General features: G+C 36.5%; 1 protein-coding gene and 1 long non-coding RNA gene across 2 annotated transcripts in view; one reads left to right on the top strand and one right to left on the bottom strand.

Moving 5' to 3' along the window:
- Positions 1-27525, bottom strand: part of ZNF804B (zinc finger protein 804B) — a 223255-nt gene that overhangs the window by 20553 nt on the left and 175177 nt on the right. Inside the window, exon 2 of the mRNA XM_059842797.1 lies at positions 11435-11578. Coding sequence (XP_059698780.1) covers positions 11435-11578 — 144 coding nt within the window. The remainder of the gene's footprint in view (positions 1-11434; positions 11579-27525) is intronic.
- On the top strand, positions 9288-26091 carry LOC132325454 (uncharacterized). Its single transcript, XR_009485941.1, has 3 exons — positions 9288-9515; positions 14604-14777; positions 24429-26091. It is a non-coding gene; the product is annotated as an uncharacterized LOC132325454 (long non-coding RNA).

Genomic DNA, 27525 nt, shown 5'->3' with positions numbered 1-27525 from the left:
ATATCATTTTTTTTTCCCATTTTTTTTTAACCAAGAAAATTGACATTATGATGTGCTAAATTTCAAAATGGGAAGGAAATCAGAATCTGACATGGTTCTTGAGAGCCAAGATTATGTCAATGAGTGGAATGTTTGGTGCAAGTCAGAATCAAATTATAAAAAAGTAACACAGAACTCAGAAAAGATGGTCATTATGAGCCTATGAGAAGAATTAGTACTGCTTTGAAGTAAAAATGGGACTAATCTGAATATTCTGGATTCCTTTTGAAAGGTGAGAATTACGTTGTACCTTTTAGGCAATATTTTTGTATGCAAATATTGGCAGCTATCACAGAATCACGGAATATTCTTAGCTGGATGATTGGGTCCAACACGCCAAGACTCACACTGTGTGCCTGAGAGCATTGTCCAAACCCTTGAACTCTTAGGCATGGTGCTGTGACCACCTGCCTGGGGAGATTGTGTTCCTTAATAAACTGCTTTGGTTTACCCCCAAACATGGTATTAGTTTACCCTGTAGTTTCTCAATTAATTATGATTTGATATTCACACAATCTGAGCTAAGATGGGAGATCCAGGGCAGGTTCAGAGCACAAGCCATACTCTGCCAGAAATGATTTAGTACCATGTTGAATACCCCAGATCCTAAATGGAAAGTGTAAACACACATCAATGGAATGTGACTTTTCAACACAAGTGTTTAGGTGTTTTTTTTGAAGGAAGCAGTACTTGGACTCCATCAACATGCTAAGGGCTGAAAACAAGCCAAGAAATGCTAACTATAAGCATAAAGTATGTCACAGAGTTCCAGGGGGTGTCTGTCAATTCCTGTATACTTACACACTTGTTAAAAGACTAGAATTTCTGCTATGCAGAAAACTTTAGTATCTGGGATTTCTTTAATTTTTAGTCTTAGTGGGGGAATAAAATTTGGAAAACTCATATGAAAAATGAAATTATCGAGTGTCTCAATGTTAATGCATCTAAACAGCAATGCAACATAATGTGTCAAAGTTGCAGTTTTCAAAATTTCTGTATCTCAAGAATGACAAACAAAAGGTGTGGTTATGTTATAATTAATATAATGAAAGTATTATTACATTCCTTACAAGAAATTTTGAAATGTATTTTCCTAAAGTAACACTGCTGAAGTAAAGTAGGTCAATCTTTATGAACCATTTCAAATTGTTTGAAACTAAATGGTGCAAACTTTCTGTATGAAATATAATTTGATCTTATCACATTCCTGTAACTATTCTACTCTAAAACATTTCCTGAAAAATTACAGTTCAGGTGTTTTGGATTTGGTTTGGTTTATTTTCAAGAAATATATATTTTTTACTGTCCCATCACCTGCATTAGTACATTTGTTTGGTATTCACATGCATGTCACCTACATTTCTCTATTCATTCCCTTGGAATTTAATCTGAGAAGATGATTAAAGAGCTCTCATCTTTTAAATTGCTTATGATAAAACCTAATTATTATAAAATTGTAAAAAATGTGAAATGATAATCAGTCTGGGTTACCTCCTTTATTTTTCCCTTAGAGACACATTAAAATATGTTAATTACTGTATTTAACTAAGTAAGGATGATAATTTACTAATCTCACCCTTTTTACTGATGTCTTGGTGATGCACAGATATGTTTCTATTTTGCTTTAAAATATTTGTTTCTGCTAGGAATGCCCCTTAAAGATGTACAAGGCACATTGTAAGGCTCCTTGAACACAAACCTAGCTGATAAGCATCACTTAAAGCTCCACAGGAATCAATTGTGCAGCTACATTCTCACATATTAATTACTGCTTGGAAGGTACAGGCATTTAAAAATGAACATTATGTGTATGTAAGTGAGATTAAAAGTATTATCATTTTTTCAGGTGAGTGAAAGTTATCAGCAAATTCAAAAGTTGTGCAGAAGCCAAGAGAAATGTAATTTTTCTGTGAACATTTAACATTTTGCTATGACAGCTAATTGCTGTATTCCCAAAAAGCTGATTATAGCACAGGACTGCCTCAGATAAGATATGTAGAGACGTGGCATATGCTGTGGAACAGGTTACTTAATCCGGTTGAATATCCTGTTCTAAAAGTCATTCCAAAAATATGATTGCAAGCACTTGCGAGGACACAGTCACCAAAGCCAGTCATAGCATCTGGCAGTGATTGCCTCTCTCTCCTCACTATTTGTAGACACTGTAGATGCTGACCTTAAAATGACCCCAGGTATTCCAGATCTACTGATTTAACACAGAAACTCCAACCAACTGTGCAAAATAGGTGACCTGTACACAGTATTATGCAATATTTGCCCGTGCTCTGAAGCTGGCACAGGACATGGGATGTACGTCTGCAGTCAGTCTTGCCAGGATCTTGCTAGCTCATCGTGAGCACATTTCACATGAATGGCAACATTTTGCATAGAAGTAGATGGAAAACATTCTATTTATTCTGCTTCTTCTGTCTTTATAGCTGGTATTTAAAAAATGGAAAAATTCTGAGTCCCTGAATACAGAGGTGTTTAAAAGGACAATAACACCCAACTTAATTTTTCTGATTTACTAAAAAACACAGACATGACTTCAGTCTGGCTGCTCTAAAGGTTAAGAGGGAATAATAGTCTAAGCATAAATATTTAGGTTCTACATGCCTAGATCATTTAAATAAATAATTTTCTATGTTCTGTGTGTATTAGCATTTCAGAACTCAGAACAAAAGAGTAATCTGTTGATTTTGATAACTCTTTTTATTAACTAAGATAATGAAGTATGACCTGGTTAAAACCTTTTTTGTTTTTTTTTAATTTGAATAGAATGTTTCAGAAAGTCTTTAGTTTCAATTTTTTGGTTTTTGTTTCAGTTATCATTGCCATGTTAAAACAGCCAGAACAGAATGTTAATTAATTCATTTAGTTTTGGGATCTTTGTCTATATTCTAAACAGGAGCAAAGTTTGAAGCAATGGGAAATTATTTGAACCAAAGATTCTGAGTTTCCACCAGGTTAACTGGACCTTTAGTCTAAATATAATTGAAGAAGAATGTGTTCCTTCATGCTCTGAGTGAGGATTTATTGTACAAAATTAATATCTAAAATGATGGTTTGAGGGGTAATTTTGTATTTTTCTGTGGTTTGTCATCATCATTTTGGTTTCATTACAAGTGTAATCCTTACAATTCCTTGCCTATTTTAATAAGCCATCCATTACACTGCATCAACCATTCCTTCTTCGAGGAAAATTACTTTTAAAACTTTAGTAATTAAAAAGTATACCATCTGAGAAGAAGAGAAGGAACAATAACACAGGCATTCATGAAAAGCACTTCCTCTAACTGACATTCTGGTTATTGCTATGTCTTAAATGCCAAAACCAGATAGTACACTTTTGTAATTCCTTATATAATGAAATGCTTAAGAAAAATTCTACAGTCGTTGGACCATCATTAACAACTATGAAATTAGGTGTCCCATGGGTTTTTTTCCAATTTAAAGAGGGTTAAATTGCTAATTTACATGTTAATTAGCATTCATTCTAAAGAACACCAAATGTAATTCCATAGCATCTAGCATTTAACAATTTAGCTTATCAAGACATAAAATTTAAAAGAAGCTCTGCATTATTTGCAAGAATTTTTTTGAGGGCTAGTGATGAAAGGAATCTCATTATTCTAAGTAACATGCAATTTAAAAAGGATGAATACTGCCAATTTATTTACTTTATCACTGAGTAATAAGAAAGCGGCAGAGCATTGGCAGGGCAGCAGGTTTAACAGTTCTTTAAAGCTCACTGATCTGCAGAGACTGGTAAATTTAAAATAAAGAATTGTTTCTGGTGACATTTCTTTGGAATGTGTTGCCTCGAGTCACTCCTAATCACCAGAGTGTGCTCAGTGGTATTTGATAATGCTGCTTCTGCTGCTCTGGAGCTGCTCCGGTACATGCACTTGCTCTGGTGTGCAGCTGAAGCATCTCCGTGTAGCAGACCTACAAATACAAGCCTCCCCCCCTAACATTTAAGAAAATATTGCATGATATTATAAAGCAAGCATTTATTTTAAGAAAATTTCAAACTGGGAAAATAAATGTTCTTACTACAGTGAAACCACAGAATTGTCATAATATGTCCTGCTTTTGTGCCTATGTTGTACACTATTCCTTTACTTAAGCGCTGATCTCATCCTGTTTTGCTTTATGTTACCCTTATTTGCTTTAGTTTCTGTTATGTGACACAACCTGATTGTCTGTTCCCCTGAACTGCTACTTCAGCATTTCAAAATTGCTGGATTGCAGGTGCTCAGAAGCACAGCAGCTGTGATGCAAACATCGTTTTTGAAAGGCAGGATTTCTCTGTGTCTAAACAGAAAAAAGCATTCAGAACAAGAAAATTTTGGTCTTATATTATCTAGCAGTAGTAAAATATGAAACTGTTTATGAAAACAGCATTATACATTTCATTCTTTGCTTTTTTTCCAGAGCCCAGCATTTTTTATGTTGTGTAAATCCTTTGTATTGTTTTCAATGCAACACTGCTTGCCCATACAATATCTATGGTGCTCTCTTTAACAGAATTAGAGTGGTGTAATGTGGCCTATTCACTCAATTCCTCATCCCTAAGTGTAAGGATTTAGACATTGGTGGTGCTAAGTGGCTAACACTGAGAGTTTCCTGCTGTGTTTTTCCTGGTATTTCTCCTCATTTACTGATTATTTCTCCTGGTCCTTCTTACCTTGTATCTCTTTCTTCTCCCTTGTCTTCTAATTTCTAAGCGATACTTGCATGCCTTGCTGTTCTAGCAATTTCTGTCCACACCTATTTCCATAATTGCTTCCCAAACCCACTTGTTATTCTGTTTCTCTCTCATTTCACATCATCAGTTCTTTTGCAGGCAGCAGTTGCATCCCTTGCACAAAAGGAATTAAATTCTAAAGTACAGTCCATCTTCAGTACTGAGTCAGGGACGTTTCCTCACTGAAGACAACATGCAACCTCAATTAAAGATTCATTAAAGGGCAGATCCATGAAAGTCTCACTTTAGGGTGTCCCAACAGTATTGATTCTGAAGCCTTCTTACTTCTTTATTCTTGACTTTGTAAATCCTATGTATTATTACTGTTAATTTCCTAGAGCTTGTGATCCATAAACAAAATTTTAGCCCAATAACCAAGAGCAATGGAAAGCTTGTTCTTAAAACACAAAGTGTTTGTAAACCTTAATTAGAAGCATCACAATTAGTTCTGTATCTAACAATCCACTACCATTGGGGTAATCTAGTTTGTAATCAAAACTAGTTTAGATACAAGAATGATGGATAGAAGAGGTTTATTCACATGAAAAAATTCTGAAAGAGTGAGAAAAACTTTTACATTTAATTATGGAAAAGGCAGGGTGAGAAAAGCATAACTATTCAGGAAGAAACTATCTAAAACTTTCTCTTCGGGAAGAGTTACAGTCAGAGTGGAAGTAATTTTTGGAAGTATGAACAAGAATATACACTGAAAATCAGTGTATGATGAACAGCTAAGAAAGTGTGAAGCTATAACAGAAATTAGAGAATGTAATAAATGGCATAGGAATAAGTAGCAACAAGAAAATCTCTAGTTTCACAATGAGCAAGAAAAAAATTGTGTCTTTAAGGCAAAAAGACACTAAAATGATTGGATAGATTACAGAAATTAATTCTTTGCTTTTAACTTTGGCCTTCATAGAAAAAGAAGCTAGACTAGACTAGAAACGTCAAGAGTATGCTGTTTCCAAGGGAAGAGAAAGATGTGCTTAAAAGGATAGAGCAGAGAAAATTGTTATTACTATTCCAGATTAATGAGCAAATAAAACAAAATTGAGAGCATCCATACCCCCAAATTCAAGAGAAAAAAAAAATGTTGCAACGTAGCAGAAGTGTCTGACAAATGTTATACTGGAAGAGGTGATAATTCTAAATAATTGTATAGCAGAGATAGTTAAAATATAAACTGGCAATAGATTTGTCTAAAGTTAGAAATAAGCAGGCATTTCACTGAAATTAAAGAATACTTTGTAGAAAAAAATCTGTGAGACTGTTGACTGCATTGAATAATTCTGTTAATATCCTGATGTAATTTCATCTCTAATACCCCTCTCTTATAAAACATATGCGCTTCCTTCATTTTGTGCATTTAAATAATTTATTTTTTTGAGGGGGCTGCTTATAGGGCTACCTCTTAGAAAGTTCAAAGTTTTCAGGACATGGCCTAATTTTAAACCCTCTGAATTGCACACATATAGCAATTTGTGTATGTGATATTTGCTTATAGCAATTCGTGTATGTGATATTTGCTTTGGAGCATATGAATTCATTGTTAGTTAAAGAGGACAGTAACTACAACATATACAGAATTCTTACATCACTTCAAGTCCACTTATAAACCAGCTGTTTGAGGGAATGTAACACCATATTACTGTTTCTCTTGTTTGACTTCTTTTCTTTAATCTTACTAGGGATGTGAGGAATGTGAAAGTTTTGTTACAAGTATGCATGTATTTCTTGACAAGCATCAAACCAAGGTGATTTTTTGTGAGTTACAGGAGCAGAATCCTGCTGACACCACCACTTGCTAACAGAAAGCAAGAAATTAGGAGGTCTTTTACCACTCAGGTTGTTTCCTGAGGAGGCCACAGAGTACAGACTCCCCTGTGCAAAACTTGGCCCCACAAAGTCAGCACCAGCATCCTGCTTTTAGGGGCTCATCTCTTTAAAGGCCAATGTCCCCATGCAGAGGGACAGGAGCAGGGAGCTACAGGGAAGGACCTCAGCCCAGTCCTCATGGGAGCACCAGAGGAACAGTGGTTCCACCTATTTTCCAAGGGAAAAAAGCAGAGACTACACAAGCAGATTGGTAGGGAACTAACATGTTTTCCTCATTTCCCAGATCCAGATCCTAAGATGAAATTCCTCAGATATTGCCAAACCAGTTATTTTTTCCTGCAAATGAAAATTGTTTGGGTAATACTGGTTTATTTTGGCACCAAAAGACGTGACTTACTTTTCCTCCAATAAACATAGAGATGCTGGAAAAAACACCTTCAAGATGAACTAACAAGATCTCAGCATTTACACTCATTCCTGGAACTTTCTCTGAGTTAACTTATCAGTGCATTTTCTGGGTGGTAGCAGCAATGCTAGCTAAAATATAAGCATATTTGCTAGCTTTGAAGTTGAACAGGAGCTAAATCTCTGCCTGAAATGGAGTTTAAAGCATCATAAAGGCTTAACAGTAAGTGCCAACAGCTGTACACACTAAATCAGTCTCTCATGCCAAAAATATAACCAAATGCTAGTATGCATGGATGTAAATACTGGAATACAGGTATGTGTATGTAAACCAGAGCAGACTGAAACTTCTGTTCTCTCACTTAGTACTGTCTACTTCAAGGACACTAAATTTATGTTGTGGGGTGTTTTTTATAGGTTTTTTTTTTAGTTTGCATATTTTTTATCACAGGAGAGAATGTGATGCATTTAACTGCATGGTTAAATTTTGACAACAAAACTAAAGGCTTGCTTTGTCATCAGAAACCCCAAGATGGCAATACAGTCTTGTTTTTCTTTGCTGCTTATATCTATTATTATTATTTTTATCATCATAATTATTTTAGTGCAGTACACAGAACAGATTTGTGATTTTTCTCGTTTGCTGACATCTAAAAGCCTCACTCATTGCTAAGGATTATTTATAGAAAAAATTGAAAGCTCCAACTACTTTGATGTTAACTGAATGAATGATACTGTGCATGACCTGGAGTTATTAAAAGATTCCATTTAATAATGTCAACCAAAGATACATCTCTGCTCAAGTTTGGCTTCATTTTAAAGATGCACACAATATGGTTAAAAAGAACTTACATATTATTTTTAGCTTAACCTACTCCCACATATATTACCTTTTCAGGTGGCAGCCTATCTTAGTTCTCTATATCCTGATCACTTTTAAATGAGTTCTCACCAGGACCCTTTTGCTTTTCAGTGTTCAGAAGGCTTTGGCAGAGCCCAGGTGCCCCGTTCTGATGCAGTTAACTTTTTCTGCAGAGAGCACAGTGAGCAAGCAAGAGCCAGCATCCTTCACCTTGATGCTTGAGGAGAGAAACTGCAGATTTATCAAATAGGCTGCTCCCCCTGACTGCTGCCCCTGACTTCATAAAGTCATAGGAAAAAAACACAGAGGGAAAAAGCTGTGATTTCAAGTGGGTTAGCTGATATGTGGTGGGCCAAAGAGAGATGTATGCACAGGGCTGTATGGTGATGAAAGATTAGGTTCTCCCAGGAAAGTCACTCCTACTCCTGCCCAGCCTTGTTAAGTATCAGGTTTAACAGCAAAGGGCTCAGGTAAAGCTCGGTGGGAGTGCAAACTTCAGACAGATTTTCTGTGTTCACTTTATCCATCAGTACACTGGAGGAAATGAATTTCCAATAGCAGGTAATATCAATGAAAAACTCTTGTAGTGTGTCAGGAAAGATGTTGAGACTAATGCTGATTAGACAACCAAAGGAATTAGAATTGCTTAATAGTGGGAAAAATGTTACTCAAAAATAGATAAATAATATTAGAACTCTCCAGGGTCATTATAGTGTTAGAAGATAATGAAGATATAGGCATTGATCTTTGATGGCCTGTCAAAATTTTATGCATATACATGTACACCTACATCGTATTTTTATGCCTATAAATTTGAAGGTATGTAGCAAGCAGAGAGAGAGAAAAAGCATGTCTGAGTGTACTGCTTTAGAGTAATCTAACACAGAAAGACAGCAGAAAGACCATTTATGCAAACAAGGCCAGACTGCCATCAAAACATTTTGCAGCCTCTGAGGACAGGGAGGGCAATGGCTGGTATGCCAGCTGCTAGGTCCAGGACTCAGCACTTCCTGCTATAACAACTGGTTGAAATCATCTATAAGAAAATGGATTGCAAAATTAATTTTGTGAAACCATAATATTTGGAGATTAAAGCCATAATTCTCTGAATAAAATCTGTTTCCTCTGGAAGACAAACAAAAGACTTATGATTAAGCACTCAGTGCAATATCCTTTTTTCTGCCTTTCTATCTTCTCTAAACCTCATTTTCACTTTAATACAAATTGTGAAGTAGTAGCATTTAAATGGGAAATCACATGGGAGGAGTAAACTGTATTGTTACTGAGATGCAAAGAGTGTCTCATTTTAATTTACTCTCCATTAGAAGAATGATGTTTAGAACATATCTGTGCAGATTACTAAACTACCCTCAAATTACTGCTGGGGAACAGAAAACATACCTTCAGAGGAAGAAGCTCTTGTGGGGCTCATATCCCTCCCAGAATAAACATTTTGAAAGGAAGATAACTAAGCCCACAGGAAACCATACTTTTTTTTTTTTTAAGATTATGCTGATAAAAGCATGAAGAGAGGCCTTTCTGTGACTGACTATAACAGTCAGAGTAAACGCCTACACTATTCCTAGAGGCAAACTAATTCTTTTCCCAGACTCGGCTGACCAGGTAAGAAGTGAGAGGGGAGAAGAGACTGAATTACCCTGTCACATCAGGAGGGTAGCTAGCTAATCCTGCACTAACTGAGCCTCTGAACTACATCTGAAAGGGCAGCATGAGGTGAGCTCGCACCGCCAGTTGATATTCTGTTTGTGTCGCGCATTTCAGTGCAGACTCTTAGTTTCCAGCGCTATATGTCTGGCAGCTTTTAAAGCAGTAAATTTATCCAAAAATTAAGAAGAGTTTTATTGCTTAAACAAGCCCTTTTAAAACAGAAACTTGCCAAAAACCTGCCCTGCCCAGCAACCCAATCATAGCTGGTGCGTGAAGCAGGCTGTTTGGTTTAGCATAAACTGCTTTTTGCAGGGGGAGTGTGCGAAGAGGAAAGAGCACAAACGGCTCCATTTGAGTTCAGATGCATTTCTGATGACTTAAAAAAACAGCTGAAGGGGGAAAAAAATCTTGTGTGCAGCAAATGGGGATTTATATGGATTAGAGTCACAGGTTTAAGATCTGGAAAAGCGCCTGTTTTGTATTATTATAAAAAATTATGGATTAATTTACAGAATGATGATGAGGGGAATTGCTTTTGATTTAATACATAAGCACATAACTCTGGTTTGGGAGTGATGGGACAAAAGAGTCCCATTATTATCCATGGATAGCTGCCTGGGGTGCTTGAATTCAGCAGGATGGTTCAGCATTTGATGTGTGGGCAGACCTTAGGCAGTTTTTTAATGAAGTGTTGTGATAGATGCACACAGAAAATTCCAGGGTGATTTACATCCTCTGTGATACTGCAGAAGACAATAAGATTGCTTTCAGGGAGACTGAGGAGTTTTGCCTTTAGCATTGCTCATTTTATTCACCATTATTATTTCTAATACTCTCTTCAGAAATACCTGCAACTTCTAATGGTTTCACATATTTTTGAGGTAGCACCTGACCCTCATGAACCCAAAATTGTGATCACACAGAGGACACTAATTCCCTGGCAACTTGCATGCACGCAATACATGAGCACTTAAATGCAAGCACTAGCAGAAATACAGGAGAAAAAGATCCATCTACAGAATCCAGTAACATGTGCTCAGCATGCCAGGTCAGCAGATGTGATCTCTCGCTTCAGAGGTTCAGAAACGTTCACTCCTGGACCTCACAAACCAATTTCTTTAAATTCTGAAGCGTTTATATGAATTAATTGCATTTTCCTTTCATATTGCCAATTGAAATATGGATTTTGCAAAAATTGGAGAAAAACTGGGACTCAGGAAATAAAGTTAACAGGCACATATGGGTAAAATATACCTACCACATACAAATGTGATAAAATTCATACCAAAAAAGTGATAAAAAATTAGTATTTATTATCTTTTTCCAGGAATCCAATGTCTAATCAGGGTTTATTTTATATCTTTCTGTATGCAAGGAAAAATGTATTTTGCCTGAGAAACATTATGAGACATAGATTTTAACTCCAGAAACAGATGCTTTAAAAAAAAATAGACAAAATTAATTTTTGCCCTTGAAACAGCATGGTCGTATGCCTTCTGATAAAAGCATGAAGAATAGAGGATTTTCTGTGACTGGGAGGATCAAAAGAGGGACCTGGTCATTTGAGGAAGTGGTCTTTCCCCCTGCCTGTGGTTTTTAAGTAATTCCACATTTAAATTTATCAAATTAAGTCTGGACATCAGTATTAAGCATGCATCTAAAGCTACAGCTGGAGGTCTTTCAGTCAGAGTAGTTTAAAAGAAATTGTGATAAAAGTGAATATTTTCCACTTTATTTTAATGGAAAGTAGCATGTTAAAGTTGAAAACATCAAATGATGAATTGTCTTCTACTTGGGTGAATTTAGAAACCTCCCACAATCAATGAGGAGGGAAGAGAGACCGCCGTAACATGCAAGACATTTATCAGGTTTACCTGCTTGTGAGCGTGGTCGTAAGAATTGATGTGGTTGTCAAATTCTTGGTGTTTGTGGTACTGCTTGTCACACAGTTCACAGTAGAAGTTAGCCTTCACATCCTCCAGGGCCTTAGCTGCAGCTTTCTCCTTCTCAGCATAGTCCTGCAAAGGCAGAAGCAAAGGGAGGCTCTTCACCTGAGACTGTGAACTCCTGCTTCAGCAGCTCTTCCATCAGGCACACTGCAAGCACTGGAGCCCTGGAACACCAGACCCCATCCCAAACATGCTAAGGAGGATTTGGTCTTAAATGGGATTCATTAAAAGAGTTGTGTTTCTTGGGGAATTGTTCTTACTACTCATTGTAGGTTCTGCTGTAAGGAGGGAGGAGCCGGGTGCAGAGGATTACCATCAGGATACTGCCTAGCCCCTGGGCAGGAAAGCTGAGCAGTGAGAACAAGCAAGCCCTCAGTGTCAGCCTGTTAACTCAGCCCCAGATTGCCCCAGTATCTGCTCTTCCAGGTACTATTGCTCACAAGAAATAAACTTGTTCCATCTGATATTATGGCAGATTTTCTTTTGTGTTCCGCTTTCTGACTTCTATGAAATATTCACTGGGGCCAGGCAGCAGATTGCCATGGCTGGCTGAGATTTCCCTGGAGCAGAGCCACCTCTGCAAGAGCCTTTTCTGTTCTTCCCTGTCCTTCCCAACATCTGCATGAAGGGACACACCGTCCAGCCTGGCCAAAGTGAAGGTGGCTCTCGCCTGCCTGTGACAGGCCAAAGCCACTGAGGAGAGCACTAGCTCATGTCCAGCTGAAAACAGGGAAAACACAATTAGCTCCTGCATAGTTGCCTTCCATATCTCCCCAGTGACACAAGTGAGTGTTATAGAGAGTCAAATACTACAATTCAACACATGATATTAGGTAAAAAGAGAAAATTTCAAATATAGGAGCCAGAAGTTACTGAGCTCAGATTAATGCACTTAAATAAAGGGTCTGATATGCAAAATTGGCAGCAGCCTTTGTCAATCTTATTTCTTTTAAAAGTCCTTAATTATACTGTTGTTATTTTTATGACACTTCCTCAAACATTTTGCATTAAAGTGCAAACTTCTGATCTGGAAAACAAGAACAAAAAAAAAGTTGGTAGAAGCTATTCATTTTGTATTCATATTGACAAGCTGATATTTCTTGAGTGTATGTAATATATTGTCAGGGATTGCAGTAATTCATCATTTGCTGTACCGTTTTCTCTCCTAAAGAAATGAGCACTTTCTGCTGCCAGGCTTTCCATGCTCTGCAGTCAGTGCTGTCTGCTGTCCACATGATTTCACCACTCTTTGCGTGACAAACTCAGAATGCATGAAAGCCAGGACATGCTGCACATCTGGGACAGCCTGCTCTTAGCACATCACACTGCCAGCCCAGCTCCAGGGAGCAGAGGGGGCTGGAGGCTGGTGTGTGGGTAGGGCAGACTAATATCAAGGTACATTCTGAGCCCTTCACTGGGGGATGGACTCTCTTAATGAGTGACACGATTCAAATCTGAGACTTGGCCAAGCAACTGATGCTGGTTTTTGGTGTGACTCACTGAACTTTGCACAGCTCTATGCTGTGAGCCCTTCTGTTTTGCCTCTTTTTCTCTTTACACCCTCAGATTGGTGTGAGTAGGTCTTGTTTACACTGTAGTTTTAGAGGCTACCTTTACTGGTGTGATTAACTTCATCTAAACTTGGCTGTCTAGAAGTTAGGTGTATGGGTAAGACAGAATCCTAAGCTTCTTCTGTAAGAAAAGAAAAATGCTAGACACTGCCAAATGGTTATTAATCCCATCTATTTCAAAAAGCCATTTTAGGATGAGATTAAATTCTCCAGAGGTTCTATCTCCTACCACTGCAAGGCTCTAAATTACTAACCTGGCCTACATCCTTAATTCTTAGATTGCTGAACTCAAAGCTAATAAATTGTATTTTGTATTTATTTAGATTCAATTCTAAATCTCCCCATGAAACTTGCATGAACTGACCTTCTTGAAGACAGGAGATCAAAGACAAACACTGTGCCCAGAATTTTGATTTTACATTTTATTGATGATACCAATGGCTTACCAATTCTTCCCAGAGCAGAAACATGCAAATAAATCTCTTTTCTGCAAGCATATAGCTCAGGTGGGTCAATATACTATAGTACACTAAGAAAAAAAAAGACTAACCTGAGCTAACATTTCTCCACTTGAGAGGCTGCTCAATTATGGTAGTTAATCCTTGATTGTATCAGGGAGAAATATACCCACAATCAAATAGTTAAATAGCTTTCATTAGTTATTTAAATTTACAGAGCCCATTAAAAAGTGATACTTTTCAGCTTATGCTTCAGACCCATTGTTTTGCTAGCATTAATTATTCACCAGGCCTTTGATATAATTAAAATGCATAAATTAGAATGTGGATGCAATAGTATTAATTATGCAGAGATGTCTTCCCTGAAAATCAAGTGTTGGAGGCAACATATTTTTATTCTAAACTGGAAAAAATGTAAGTTTGCACTCACTGGAAGCCAGCCAAAGCATTATTGTTTTGCAGGAGGGGTTGTGGGTTGGATTTTTTTGGTGTTTTTTTTTGTTTTGTTTTTTGGTTTTTTTTTTGTTGTTGTTTTTCTTTTGGTTTTTTTTTTTTTTTTTTTTTTTTTTGTTTGGTTGTTTTTGGGTTTTTTTTTGCTTGGTCAATTAAATACTTACAGCCTGCTCCATCTTTCCTTCTGCTGAAGGAGAAGCCTAACTGTTTGGGGTGAATGCACTGCAGTACTGTCTGTAAAGCACAGCTGAAACTGCTGCTCATGAGCATTCCAAACTGCCAACTTTATCTTTCTCAGCAGAAATTAATACAGTTCCCTTCACATAAAGATGTTTTAAAATAGCAACAAGGCAGCTCCCAGGTGCATCCTAAGATAATCACAACTACCTCCATTGCCTTATTGCTTAATTATGCTTGTCTACCCTGGCAAAAGATAGAACTTCCTGCTTGCTTATCGATCAGGTGCAGGGAAATTGAATGCCACATCACATGCTTTAGAAAGGTCATGGATTTTTTCTTCCTCTACAAAGACATAAGAACTTCTAGCAGTACTGTAAATTGTGCATAGTCAAATGAATTTTCACATCCAGACTTCTAATATCATCTCACTAGGATTGTACAGACCGATGGTCCATTCTGGCATGGTAAATGTGATCTCATGAAAGGAAATCTATGGAGCTGCACCTGTAGGAAGCATACATGATCATGAAGGACTGATCACACAAATGTTGACACAGGCAGGCAGCAAAGATGCACCAACGCATTTTGAACTCTGAATCTCCAATGGTAAGGAGTATATGTGTCACAGTCTCATAAACTTTATTCTAGATCATACCCTCCTTGGTAATGGCACATAGCCTGGGTAGACCTGTATATACTTATAAGACAATATAAGTTAGCAGTTCTGTCTTTGAGTCATGGACAGCAGTGGTACAAGCTCATGTAAAGGGTGATGTCTTCCTTATAGGTGAGAACTCCTAGAAACTATGGATTAACCAACTTCTGTGATGCTGGATGCAGACACTGAAGTGGATAAGGACAAACAAGTGCAGAATATGTCTATAAATGCATTTTTTCTAGGACCCTGAAAAATGGTTCCGTATTATAGATTTTAATTGCATTCATGTCAATTTGACCCACAGAGGCACATAACTGTAATAATTGTTTATATATTGGATTAATTTAAAAATAATACTTCTCTTGCATGTTAGGCTAGAAGTGCTTTCACTTAGCAGCTACTTTTGAAGTATGCTTGGTATTGTGAAAACTCAATTAATGGTAGCTGACATTTCATTTTCTAATATGGGGAAAATCAATGAAAAATCCCATGTAACTGAGTTTTCTTGAATGTTGCCACTGACATCTAGTCAATTAGAAATCATTTATTAAATCTAGAGTCTGTAATAGATATTTAATAGACTGCATGGCCATTAAAGGATGCTGATCTAGACAAAACAATACCACATTTCTTGTCCCAGTAACTGATAGTAAATATATCTGCTATGTTCAAATGGACTAAGGTGAAAAGTAGGTCACTTGATAACAATAAAACTTGCGGAGGCAATTTTCTACAAACCCATGGATTTCTATAAATATAGTGGAGTGAATGCATGGTGCTTGTAATAGAATATGAGAAAAAAATAGCATCATTAGCCCACTTCTGATTACCTATTTCTAAATCGGAATGCAAAATTAGTGACAGAGCAGCTAACTCACATTAATGCAGAGCTCAGTAAGTGACAGACTGCTTCCTCTTTGGGGACATAAGCAATCAGTTTGGTAACTTAAATATAATTTTTTGAATCAGATTATGTATGAATGCAAGTTTCAAATACTCATGCAACTACAGAGGTGCCTCTTGGAGGTTCTCAGGCTAGAGGTTAAAGGAGAAATAGGATGAACATAAAGCACAAGAATTAGCTACAGATTATAGTCTACATCTAAGACTTTAAAACACATTTTCATTAGTTATTTAGATGACAAAATGAATTGTGATTATCTGTGAAATCTATGAATGGCACTAATTAATAGCATAGGGCATACAAATGCTTTAGGGACCAGGGTCAAGATTCAAAATTACTGTAATAATCTGCAGATATGATCTTAAATCAGCAAGATAAAATTCAGTAAGATGTTTGTCAAGCGCTGCACTTTGGAGGGGGGAATCAATACTAGATTAGGCATAGATGCATAAAAAAATGCAAATGCAAGAAAAAAGGTCCAAGAGTTTCAGTGGCAAAGAAACCAAATGAAAGTCAACAATGAAAGTCAAGGCAAATCACATTCTGACATGTTAATAGTGATGTTATAAGTAAGATGCTGTGGGTAATTATTCCACTTGACTCAATATTGGTTAAATGTCAGCTGTAAAATACTATTTGGTGCATCTACACTAGCAAATAACTTGGCTTCTAGAATCTGACCCTCTATCATTCCCACTATGTTTGTGATAGTTCATTCCTGGGCTTTTTCATTTCAGAGTTGCCATTTTAGATAAAAACGATTGCAGTTCCAGAATAACATCTGGTGCAGAGACCACACTCTACAGGCAGCAAGGATGAGACACCACAAACCTCTCCATGCCCCTTATAGCCTTATGAAAACCCAAATGATTTTATCAAAAAAAGCAACATTTGCATGCCATAAGAAAGCATGCAGCCTCATATCCCAGAATGACTACCTCAGCAGTGGTTTAACAGAGCCATTACACTTCATCATATAGACTGAAATAAAAAAGAAATATAATAATCACACCTAACAGTACCAGACAGAGGAGACTTCAGGCAAAATGGACATACAGTCGGTTTGTCCTGGGGTGCATGTACCTTTTGGGGAAGACCAAAATGTAGATGTAGCCTTTGAGACAGTTTGCTTCCCATAATTGTAAAAAGACATAGATGTACTCGAGAGAAGCAGAAGCGCAGAAGTGCTCGAAGTGTACACTTTGAGCAGAAGTGTAGGGATTGGGGCTTTAAAAGTAAGTTACATGCCTAAATTAGGCAAACTAGATCCAATTTGTAATTCATATTTTCATTGAATCATTAGTGTGAGCACTTGTAAATAACATTTTTGAGGAAAATATATAGAACTGCCTAGGCTGGTACAAAACATCTCTGAGCGGTCAGGACCTGCACATGCATATGTAGAAATAGCAGCTGTAGAATCTTCATTTTGAGTGCTCATTCACCGCATCTTCCAAATTCACCAGTTTTAGGGATAGCTGCACATAATTTTAATGTCCTTATATATTTTCTTCTGCAGCTAGAGTGAGATAGATTTTAAACTGTCTTTAAAACTCAGCAGGCAGGTGATAGAATGCAGGAAGTAATCAAAGTACTTGTGTGCAGTGGGAAACTTGAGCACCACAAAAATGTCCTGATATTAAGATATGTAACTGAACATCAGTTTGTTTGAAATTAATGAACTTTTCCCTAAAAACTCTCTCTTTTTTTTTTTTTTTTGTCCTCCCTGGAGAAGCCTGTTCACTTACCTAAAGACTTTCCTAGGGAAGTTTAGCTGTGGAGATAGAATAAAAAGCAAGTGATTTGTTCAGCTGCAATAGTTGGCAGAACATCTTCATTTATCTCACATATGTTCTGCCATTCTCCACCTTGAAAACTCAATGCATAGTTTCTGCCACTGTGGGATCTACAGTGAGGATTTACAGAGCTATCTATTGCAAAGGATTTTTTCTTCAAAGGCAGTAAGTGCTGCCATTCTCAGCTGACTCATAGAGGGCAACACCTAACTTCTGCAAATAAATATATCTTCATATTTTTCACACTTAGCCAATTACTGCAACATTTTCAATTATATGCACATCCATTTGCTACTAGAATGCTGAGAAGTGCAATGCTTTTAGCAAGTCCTACAGGCCTCTCAGAGTACAACCCTGCTGGGACTAATAGGACATGTAAACCAATTCCTGACCTTTTTACTATCAAAATCATCAGTGCTGATTAGAACAAACTTTATAGGACATAAGAATTCAAAGAACATGAGCAGATCTATTCAGATCTTCAGAAAATCTTTTATTTTCTAAGACAAATGATTGCTGCTGGGAACTTTTTATAAAGGAATTGAACTTTGAGATTTTCTGTACTCATTTTCAACATTATGAATGGAGCATACAGCCACTAAAAATCTTTGTTGTGGATATAGAGGGCATTTTTTAAACATCCCAACATTTTTCTCCTCATTTTCAGAAACTGGTGGAATTGAGATCACATTCTGAAAATGTGATCAGGAGTTGACCTGCACAAGTAATTAGGTACCTGACTGTAAATTGCATACAAAATTGTATGTATTCAGTTTAATTCTTAGAAAAATTTACAATTAATCAAATTGGAGCATTTGCATAATTTTATATTGCAAAGGGATATAACTGAAAGGAAGTATGTACTGGTTTTGGCTGGGGTAGAATTAACTTTCTTCAGAGTAGATTAGTTTTTAACTGGGGTTAAAACATGACAGAATAATTATCCAAATATAATTTATTTAACTGAGAAAAAACTGCCTGGAATTACATGCAGTGCAGAAACATGAGTTCTAAAATAAGCCAGCTTAAAGAGGGCATTAAAAACAGAGTGGAAATAACATAAATGGAAAGAAATTTCAATTTGAGAAAATCAGGTGGTAAAATGGAGATCAGTGATGAGTAGTGTCCCCACTGGGCCATACTGGGACCAGTGCTGTTCAGTTATGTCATAGTCGACATAGAGGGATCAAGGGCACCTACAGAAAGTTTGCAGGTGACAAGAAGCTGAGTGGTGGGGTTTAGATGCCTGAGGGATGGAACACCATCCAGAGAGAACTGGACAAGCTCTGAACAAGTGGATGCAAGTGAACTTCATGAGGTTCAACAATGCCAAATGTAAGGTCCTCCACCTGAGTGAGGACAACCCCCAGCTGTAAAAGAAGGTGATATAGGATCTGCTCCCATGTATTAAAGAACTACTGAGATGCAGATTAAAAAAGACATTAAATTGAATGCAGCAAATAAACAACTTCCATACAGACTGGGAAATACACTCAGCCCTACAGACCAAATGATAGATATAAATATATAGATCATTTATATACAATAGAAATAGAAATTATTATATTTACTTATATTTCAATATATTTAGGCTGGAATCCATAAGGTTTCTCATCATCAGTGGAAAAGATGTAAGGACAACTTTCACATTGAAGTTGAAGGTGTCATTTTAAGATGAAGCATGATATATTTATGAGGGTGAATATATGATGTGATTTGGTTGACTAAATTTGATTTGAAGATTTGGGAAAATCATAAGTTACACTAAATCTGCTTAATGATTAATATCTTTCTGCTTGATTTTTATCTCTGGGCATCATTGTTAATCTATCCCCTATATTAATGCTAGCATTAGCATTTGACTTATTGCTTTGAAAGGGTTTCCAAGCATAAAGTCATTAAAGAACAATTTCAAAACACAAACACTGCCATTAAAGAACAAAAAATGTTTCAATTCAGTAACTAGAGCAACAGCCATAAGAAGATGAAGAAATGTGATTCAAGGACAGCCTGAGAACACAAAGGGCATCAGAACTCTCAAAATTTGTGGTGGTAGAGGCTGAAACAATTTCTGGGGTAACCAGAAACAGATATGGGTCTCTTACAGTTAGGATTTTATTCTAAGCATTTTAAAGAAAGTTCTAACAGCTTTTTGGCTAAGATTAAAAAGATAAAAAATTATAGACAATCTCAGTATATTTACAGCTACTCTGCAGATATGTTTAACTGAGCTTACATGTCTATATAACTGTGAAAAAATGTAGATAGAATAGAAATCGTTTTTTTAAGTTGGACTTGAGAACTGTTCCTGTTATGAAGAAGGAGAAAAAAGCATTCACTTTTTCCTTATAGTCCTGCTTTTCTGCACAAATGTGAGTCCTTCAGTGAATCTGATTGTGACATTTTTGTCTGCCTTCCATTCAAAGTCAATTCCTTCAATTTGTTCACTGATTCATACTATTTTCTCTCTCCTCCTCTCAGGTGATCATTTCTTTTACTCCTTTTCAGATGAGTGAGGTATTATCAATTAATCTGAAGAGTGAGTCCCCCATTTATGTCTGACTATTCTCACTTTTCCATTGCGATTTGTAGAGTACAATGCATCTTCTAGCACTGCATTTAATGGATTGATGTGATGAATTTCTTTGTCTGTCACCTCTTTTCAGATTGAATGTACTTGACTTTTTAGGATCTTTGTACCTTTTGATCTAAAGGTTTCTTCTATAAAACACACACACACATATATATATAAATTTTATGTATATATATCTATATATATAACATATAAAGTGTATTTCATAACCGAGATAGCTAAAAGAACTTTGCAACAATAATTTTGCTAATTGTTTGGGAAACAGTGTAGGAAATTTTGTAGGAATACAGCATTTGTATGAGCATAATAATAGTTATCCCACAACTCATATATAGTTCTTAGAACCATTTTTATTAAGTGCCTTTTTCACAAAATACAGGCTAATCCGATCAGATAGCATTTTATGGTCTTTAATAACAATAGAATTAAACATTTAAATCTCTCTCTTTTGGACTCTTTCTTTGCAGATACTGCAATATTAAAACCAGTTCCTGCAGACTTATTCAATATCATAAATGATGCAATACATCTAATATCAGTGGATTTCTTTGCTCATTGCAACAGAGAATAATTTTTAATTTTATGATAAAATATTAATAAACTATTAATAAATCCAGATTGGTCAATTTATCTCTTATATTATGTATATTTGCAATCTACTTCAGAAAATGTCTTACAGGGTAAGCATTAATCATACACTTGAATTATATTTACACCATTCACCTTCACTTATAACTCATCTATTGCAGTCTACTGCATCATTGTTGCATTGTGTAGTATATGATGGCAAGTTTTTAACCAGAAATCAGGGCATTTCTGCACATTACCTTTTCGTGGTTTTTTGGTTTGTTTTCTTTTTAAACAGAAGCCCAGACACTGATTTATGTAAGCTATGTTTTTCTCAGAACCTGAGGTTATCCAAGGGAAAAAGAAAGAACTCCAAATTGCTCTATGAAGTCCAAATGGAAAAACAAAGTTTATTTGCACACACATATATCGTTCTTCCTCTGCTCCCCAAATGCTATAAAATGTGAGCTATAAAACTCTATATACTTTCTTTTTTAACTCTGCAGTTTTATACAACCTGCAATTCCATGACCTGACCTAAAGCAAAAAAAGAACCTTTTCATTTAGATGAAAGTATAATATTTGCATTCTGATTGGAAAAATGCATGGGAGGGACAGAGAGAGGGAGATAGGAAAGATGTGAGTGTGACAGGAACAGAGGGAGGAAGGAAGGAAGGAAGGAAGGAAGGAAGGAAGGAAGGAAGGAAGGAAGGAAGGAAGGAAGGAAGGAAGGAAGGAAGGAAGGAAGGAAGGAAGGAAGGAAGGAAGGAAGGAAGGAAGGAAAGAAGGAAGGAATACTTTTTCTACCTCTATTTTATCCAAGTGCTTATGGCTTGAAACTCACCCTGCAGCACACATGGCAATTAAAATTAGTTGATTTTTAAATACAGCTGGGTACTCAACTTGTAGATTGACGGCACCCTTAAGGCAATTTCCAAAAGTAAACTCTCTGTCATCCCATTTTCTTCAGCCTTGATGCAGGAAATAACTGCTTGGAAGGAGTCCCTATATTCAAGTGCCAAGTGGTTTTCTAGAGTTTTCAAGCTCAGTGTACAACCACTCCAGGGGTACACAAAAGAATCTTTACATCCCATGATATCCTGTTCAATTTACAGGTGATCCTGTGTGGCTCAGCATTTTCTTCTCTTGCCTTCTGTTTTTTCTGGTCCTTCCTTTCCTTCACATTACAACCCAAGAAAGAGACAGAATCCTTGTCCCATCCTGCCAGTTTCTGTGTTTACCAGGCTGTATAATTGGTAGTGACTTCATTAATCAGCTGTAAGTCTGCAATATCTTTGATTAGTTATTCATACAAAAAAAAGTTGTTACCAGAATGTATCTTTAGAGCAAATTCCTGGCCTTCATGAGGGTGTGGAGAAACCCCCATGCTCACGATCAGTTGCTACACCTTGCCAGTTACCAATTTCTCTTTCTATTCTATCACCCAGGTTAAGAACACATAGCAAAAGGGCATGAGGGGCTATCAGAAAATGTTGGCCTGAAATGCTCCAGCCTATCCTCATGTCTTGGTGAAGTCTGTTCCCAGAAGATGGAGCAAACACAGTTGTAGCTGCCTCCAGCTCCAGCCCAGGCTCTAGCATGGCCCAGCAAGGCTGGGCTCAATGGAAGTTTTGAAACTGATTCTAATGAGACTGTAAGATCCAGCTATAACAAGCATAATAAAAAAAAAAAAAAAAAAAAAAAAAAAAAAAAAACCAAAACAAAAAGGAAGATACCATTCAGATCCAGGGGAATTTATTGAGATTATTAAAATTAATAGAAGAGAGGGTGAACACATTCTTGCAGAGACAGATTTGGGAAAAAAAAACCAAAACAAATCAAGATGTGGAAGAGGAAATAGCTGTTTAAAAGACTACATTTTTTTTCCTGCTGTGGTATTTTGTGAGTATAATACTAATATGGTACAAAATTGATAGCAAACATCTATTGTGCTCTTGAATTCATCATGCTGGTATTAGGAACAGAGCTGTATAATGCAACATGCAATTTAAAATAAAATGTCAGTGTCTGGGACACAAAAGGTCTTAAACAGATACTTTGTTGAACAAATAAAGAATGATCCATCCTCATCTTCCCTCAAATGAATAAACTATATAACACAGAACTAATTCTGTCACAAGTACTTGGTTGGGAATATGTTACCCACACGTAATGAGCACTTCTAGTGCTGCCGTGGAGACCTGAGGCTTCCTGAGACAACAACTCAAGCAGCTGATTGCTGTTTGATTCTGTAAAATGAGGTCTCCCGGGGTGTCCATTAATCCCATGAATTTACTGAACACAGGGCAATGTAGAAGTACTTGATTTCAGAAAAATGAGCCAGGCTGACATCTCTCGACTTAAAAGAATATTTCGGGCTTCACCATCCCCTATTATAAATACAAATGGGGAGTTCTCAGCTCCAAGACTACCATCATTAAATTTCTTGCCTTACTGTGTGTCACATTTCCAAAGAATGAGTCTTAAAGAAATTACCGCATTTATATCCATTACAGACTCTCTGGATTCTTCTTTATTTTTTAACTGTGGTTTTGTGTTGAATATTTAATGATTTTAATGCAACATAAGTGAATAGTAGTTCCTAACTTTGATTTTTATAACCTGTTAGTCCAACCATTAGTGTCATGAAACAATGCACAATTTTATTAGGTAACGGTGCATTTCCTTAATGAATATAAGTGTGTGAGCTCTCTAACTCTTGATCTAATTAAAATAGATGACTCAATGAATTAATGATGAGACATTTCCTTCCAGTATTTGAAACCTATGTAGTAAACTGTCTGTTGTTAAGTAAAATGCAACAAACAAAAAACCATGAATATAGTCTCAGTTACCAACACCTTGGAATAGCAATTTTATTAATAAACCTAGAGGAATTAATTTATATGGTGTTTTTCTTGTAATTGCTTGCCTTCTGAGCAAACTTTCTTTTTGCCACAGTTTTTCTAAACCTTGTTATTTTGTACCCATCCCACTGACACTTCACTGCTTACATTTTGGTTCAAAGCAACCTATTCTAGTGCATTTCCATGGCTGGTGATTTGGGTCTAATGCCCTTAACTTTCATCACTGAACAGCTTTTCACTATGCTGTCAATATACTGTCTGGAGCAGAAAATCAACCATTATGAGATTTGATGCATTGCTGTGCAGCTGGATTGTTCTGAGCTGGCTCACACTGATATCAGCAGCTCTCTGATGGCACAGGCTCTCACTAGTGCCAGAATTCACAACTGTGTCCCACACATTTGGGGAATATCACAAGTGCACTGTAGAAACGTGTAGGAAATAATGTTTTTGTCAGGTGTCATTGCCTGTATTTAGAGATCGTCTCCACCCTTTTTGATACAAGTGTTATGCCACAGGAAATTTCTAAAAGCAGAAGTTCTGACTTGGTTTGTTAGGGCTTTGACTAGTTTATTCAGGAAGTTAAGTCTGTAGTAATTCAAAAGCAATCAGGACTTTATTTGCATTATGACAGGTGTGATCAAGTGAGATTCAAACTCCATAATAGTAATTACTGCTAGCCTGAACATTTTCTTTTTCCCCATTTGAGAAGAGCACAGCTCTTAGACGCTGGACACTTAGCCATATTCAGAGACCTCTAGTCTAGTGGCTTCTGACTTATGAATTCAGTACAAGATATTTTCATATATTCAAAATGCTTATCCTGCTCTAGAAGAATAACTCTGACAAGTTTTGCCTTCTATGTTTAACAGAGAGAAATAAAAAACCAGCTACATCCATATGTGATGTATATGGCCACCTCTGTCTTCATCTTCAAGACAATTTGTCTTATGGTTTCATAAACTTACATTTATTACTCAAAACATCATTCTGAAGCTTGACTGCCTTCCACAATGAGCACAGCACCAGGACTTTGGGCTCATCATGCTCAGCTTTGCAGCATTGGACTTGTCTGCACCTTCCTGGAACCTGCAGGGCTGCATTGGCCATCTCAGCTGCCTCTTGTGAGCCCAGTATCAATCCAGCATGTTGGATGAGATATCATTTGGAAATAACAAGAGAAGAAATGAGCCTTTATATTTCCTTCCTCAGGAATTGGGATGCCTTCCTTAAGTTAAATAGCTAAGCTGTTCCTTGCAAACTTGGCCTCCCTTTCATGTCTTGCCCACTAAAAGGTGAATTTTCTGTTCAGTTTGGGAATGTGGTATCACATTTATTCGTGTCCCTTTTTTAATCACCAGGATGAAGGAGTTCAGTACAACACTAAGGCTCCAGCCTTAACCCAGTGGACTGCATGCCTACATCTTCAATAATTTTAGTGGGTGAATATTTCTAGAAAGCATGGAAAAATATGACAAAGAAGATGATTGGAAAATAAAAGAACAAATGACAAAGCACCCAAGGAAATGTACAAGGGAAAACATAGCCATGGAAGATGATGGAAAGAACATCTTCATGATAATTACCTGACTGAAAAGAAACCTCAGCATGTGGATATACATTCTTCAACATTTTTCTGTTTCGTGTCTGTAGTATAGTATGGATAACATAACTACAAAACTATTCTATGATTCCATCTAATATATATATTACATTCATCATATTATTATACTATTACAACAGTAGTAAAATAGTGATGTAAATATGCTCTAAATAATATCAAATCAATGTTAATACATTCCTAGGTTTTTACTATACTATTAATATTTAAAATTTATGTATGATATTATTTTATAAAAGTGATAAAAACTTGGCATCACTAAATCTAAATAATGCTTCAACATTATACTTTGCTATAAGGAGAAATTGTGTTACTACTATCCTGCTACCAATTTGGCTCTTATAATAACCTGTATTTTCACAAATCACTTCAAGTAAACATATGGTGCCATAGCTTTTGGTATAGTTTCAATATCTTGAAATTTACAGCAGTATGCAAAGCTAATTGGAATGAGTATTTGAGATCATTTCAAATATAAAAAAATCCTTTTTTCATATTTTTTATTTTATGGCTAATGTTTAAAAATATCTTTTTTTCAGTTTGTTTCATTTTTACTGAGGATGCCATAAAAGAGAGGCTACTTACAATAATGAGAGTTTATGGCAAGTTAATCTTTTAATAATACATTTGCCCCTAGTTTCTCTGTTTCAGAGTTTAACTCATAATAAATTAACTAATAATAATTAACTCATAATAAATTAACTAATATTAAATAAAACAATTTTGGCTGGTACTCCAGATAAAACATGCAGAGGTCCATGAACTAAAGTATTTTCTTCAGTAGATACTTAAAAATTTCTATTCATAAAAGTCATAGTTAAATCCTGGCAATCCTTATCACAACTGTTCAAGATGTACTGTTCTAAAACAAGCACTTGCTTGGTTATGCATGCATAATAAACCTGCTTACTGAATCTGCTTCTCCTTACCACTTCTTCATTTGCAAATGTAATACATGCTTGCATGCAGAATAGGATAATGAAATTATTGTCATGCTTATATTTTCAATAAACAAAAAAGGAGTCAGCATACAATAAAATAATGGAAAATTAAAGTGACAAAGCAAACAAGATAGTCATACAACAGGCACAAACCCAGCCCATTTCAGGCGTTATTTAATTCAGAAATTATACTCCTGCCCAGAAAATTTATCACATATCAAACAACAACCACAACAACAACAACAACAATAAAAAAAAAATCTGTGTTTTTTTAAACACTAGTTGGTCACCAAGACATTTTCTGAAGTGACTTAATTTCTGCTCAGATCCTGTATTTGGTAATTAGTTGTATTGCCCTGAAATGTAATGATGTGACACTGGCATGTAATTTTGGAATAAATTCAGCCCTGTAGAGAAAACCTACTTACTATTCTCTGCCCTGCCTTGAGCAAAATTTAGGAGCTTGACTAGTGCTCTGCACTGGGTTGAATTCCATTTACAATGAGTGTGAGTGTGCAACTTAAAAAAAAAAAATTCAAAGTTACTGGAGGAAAGGCAAAGGCTGGACCTTGTCTGAATTAACGACAGCTCTATATGGAGTTTAAGCTTATTTTCCCCTTTGTTTGCAAACTCATGCTAAACAACCAGAAGGAAATTCTGAAATTCTCATGCACAACAGGACCTTCCATATTTGCATTCACCTTGGTTTCATTGAAATGAGGCTTCTTTCTTCTAGTCCTTTGAGTTGTTGAGGACGTTTGGGGTTGGTTGGATCACAAAAGCTGCTCACATGCTCTTAACACATTCTGGAACCTTGTGTTTAAGTACAGTGTAATCATTGCTCTGGTATAACACCATCTGCAGTTCAGCCAGGGCACCTCATACAAGCGATTTGAGATTCTGAAGGCAAAAGGAAATTAATTGCAGTGCAGTCTTGAGAAACTTAAAAGATCTATATTTGAGGCTGTGTGTTTTATTAACTTTTTAAATCTATTTATGCTAAAAAATAAAAAAACCCCAAACAACAGGTACCAGGCAGGGGTTCTTCAGGGAATGTGGCCACCTCTGCCTTAGTATTTTGGATCAGCGCAGTAGCAAGCTTCTGAAGCAAACTCAAAAGACTTCTCTTTTTCCTGCAGGTTGGCTTGATTCATGAAGCAGCTTTGGTGTGTGCAGGGGCTTTCTTTCAAGGGAAACAGAAGCATAAGAACTGCCCAGGGTACAGGCTAAATGTGCCTCAACCACAATGGAAACATAAAAGTGCAGACTAACTTATCCTGCAAACATCTTTGATCCACGTGTGTAGTAGGGACCACTGCTCCTAGCAAGCAGCCTAAATCTTGTCCAAAACAAAATATCTGAACAAGGTTGATGTAGGTGTCTCAAAACTAACCCTTTCAATTCAGA

The sequence above is a fragment of the Haemorhous mexicanus genome, chromosome 1 (genome assembly GCF_027477595.1).
Source record: "Haemorhous mexicanus isolate bHaeMex1 chromosome 1, bHaeMex1.pri, whole genome shotgun sequence".
In the NCBI taxonomy this organism is placed as follows: Eukaryota; Metazoa; Chordata; class Aves; order Passeriformes; family Fringillidae; genus Haemorhous; species Haemorhous mexicanus.
The sequence above is the reverse complement of the archived record's forward strand: the minus strand, read 5'-3'. Positions and strand labels throughout refer to the sequence as shown.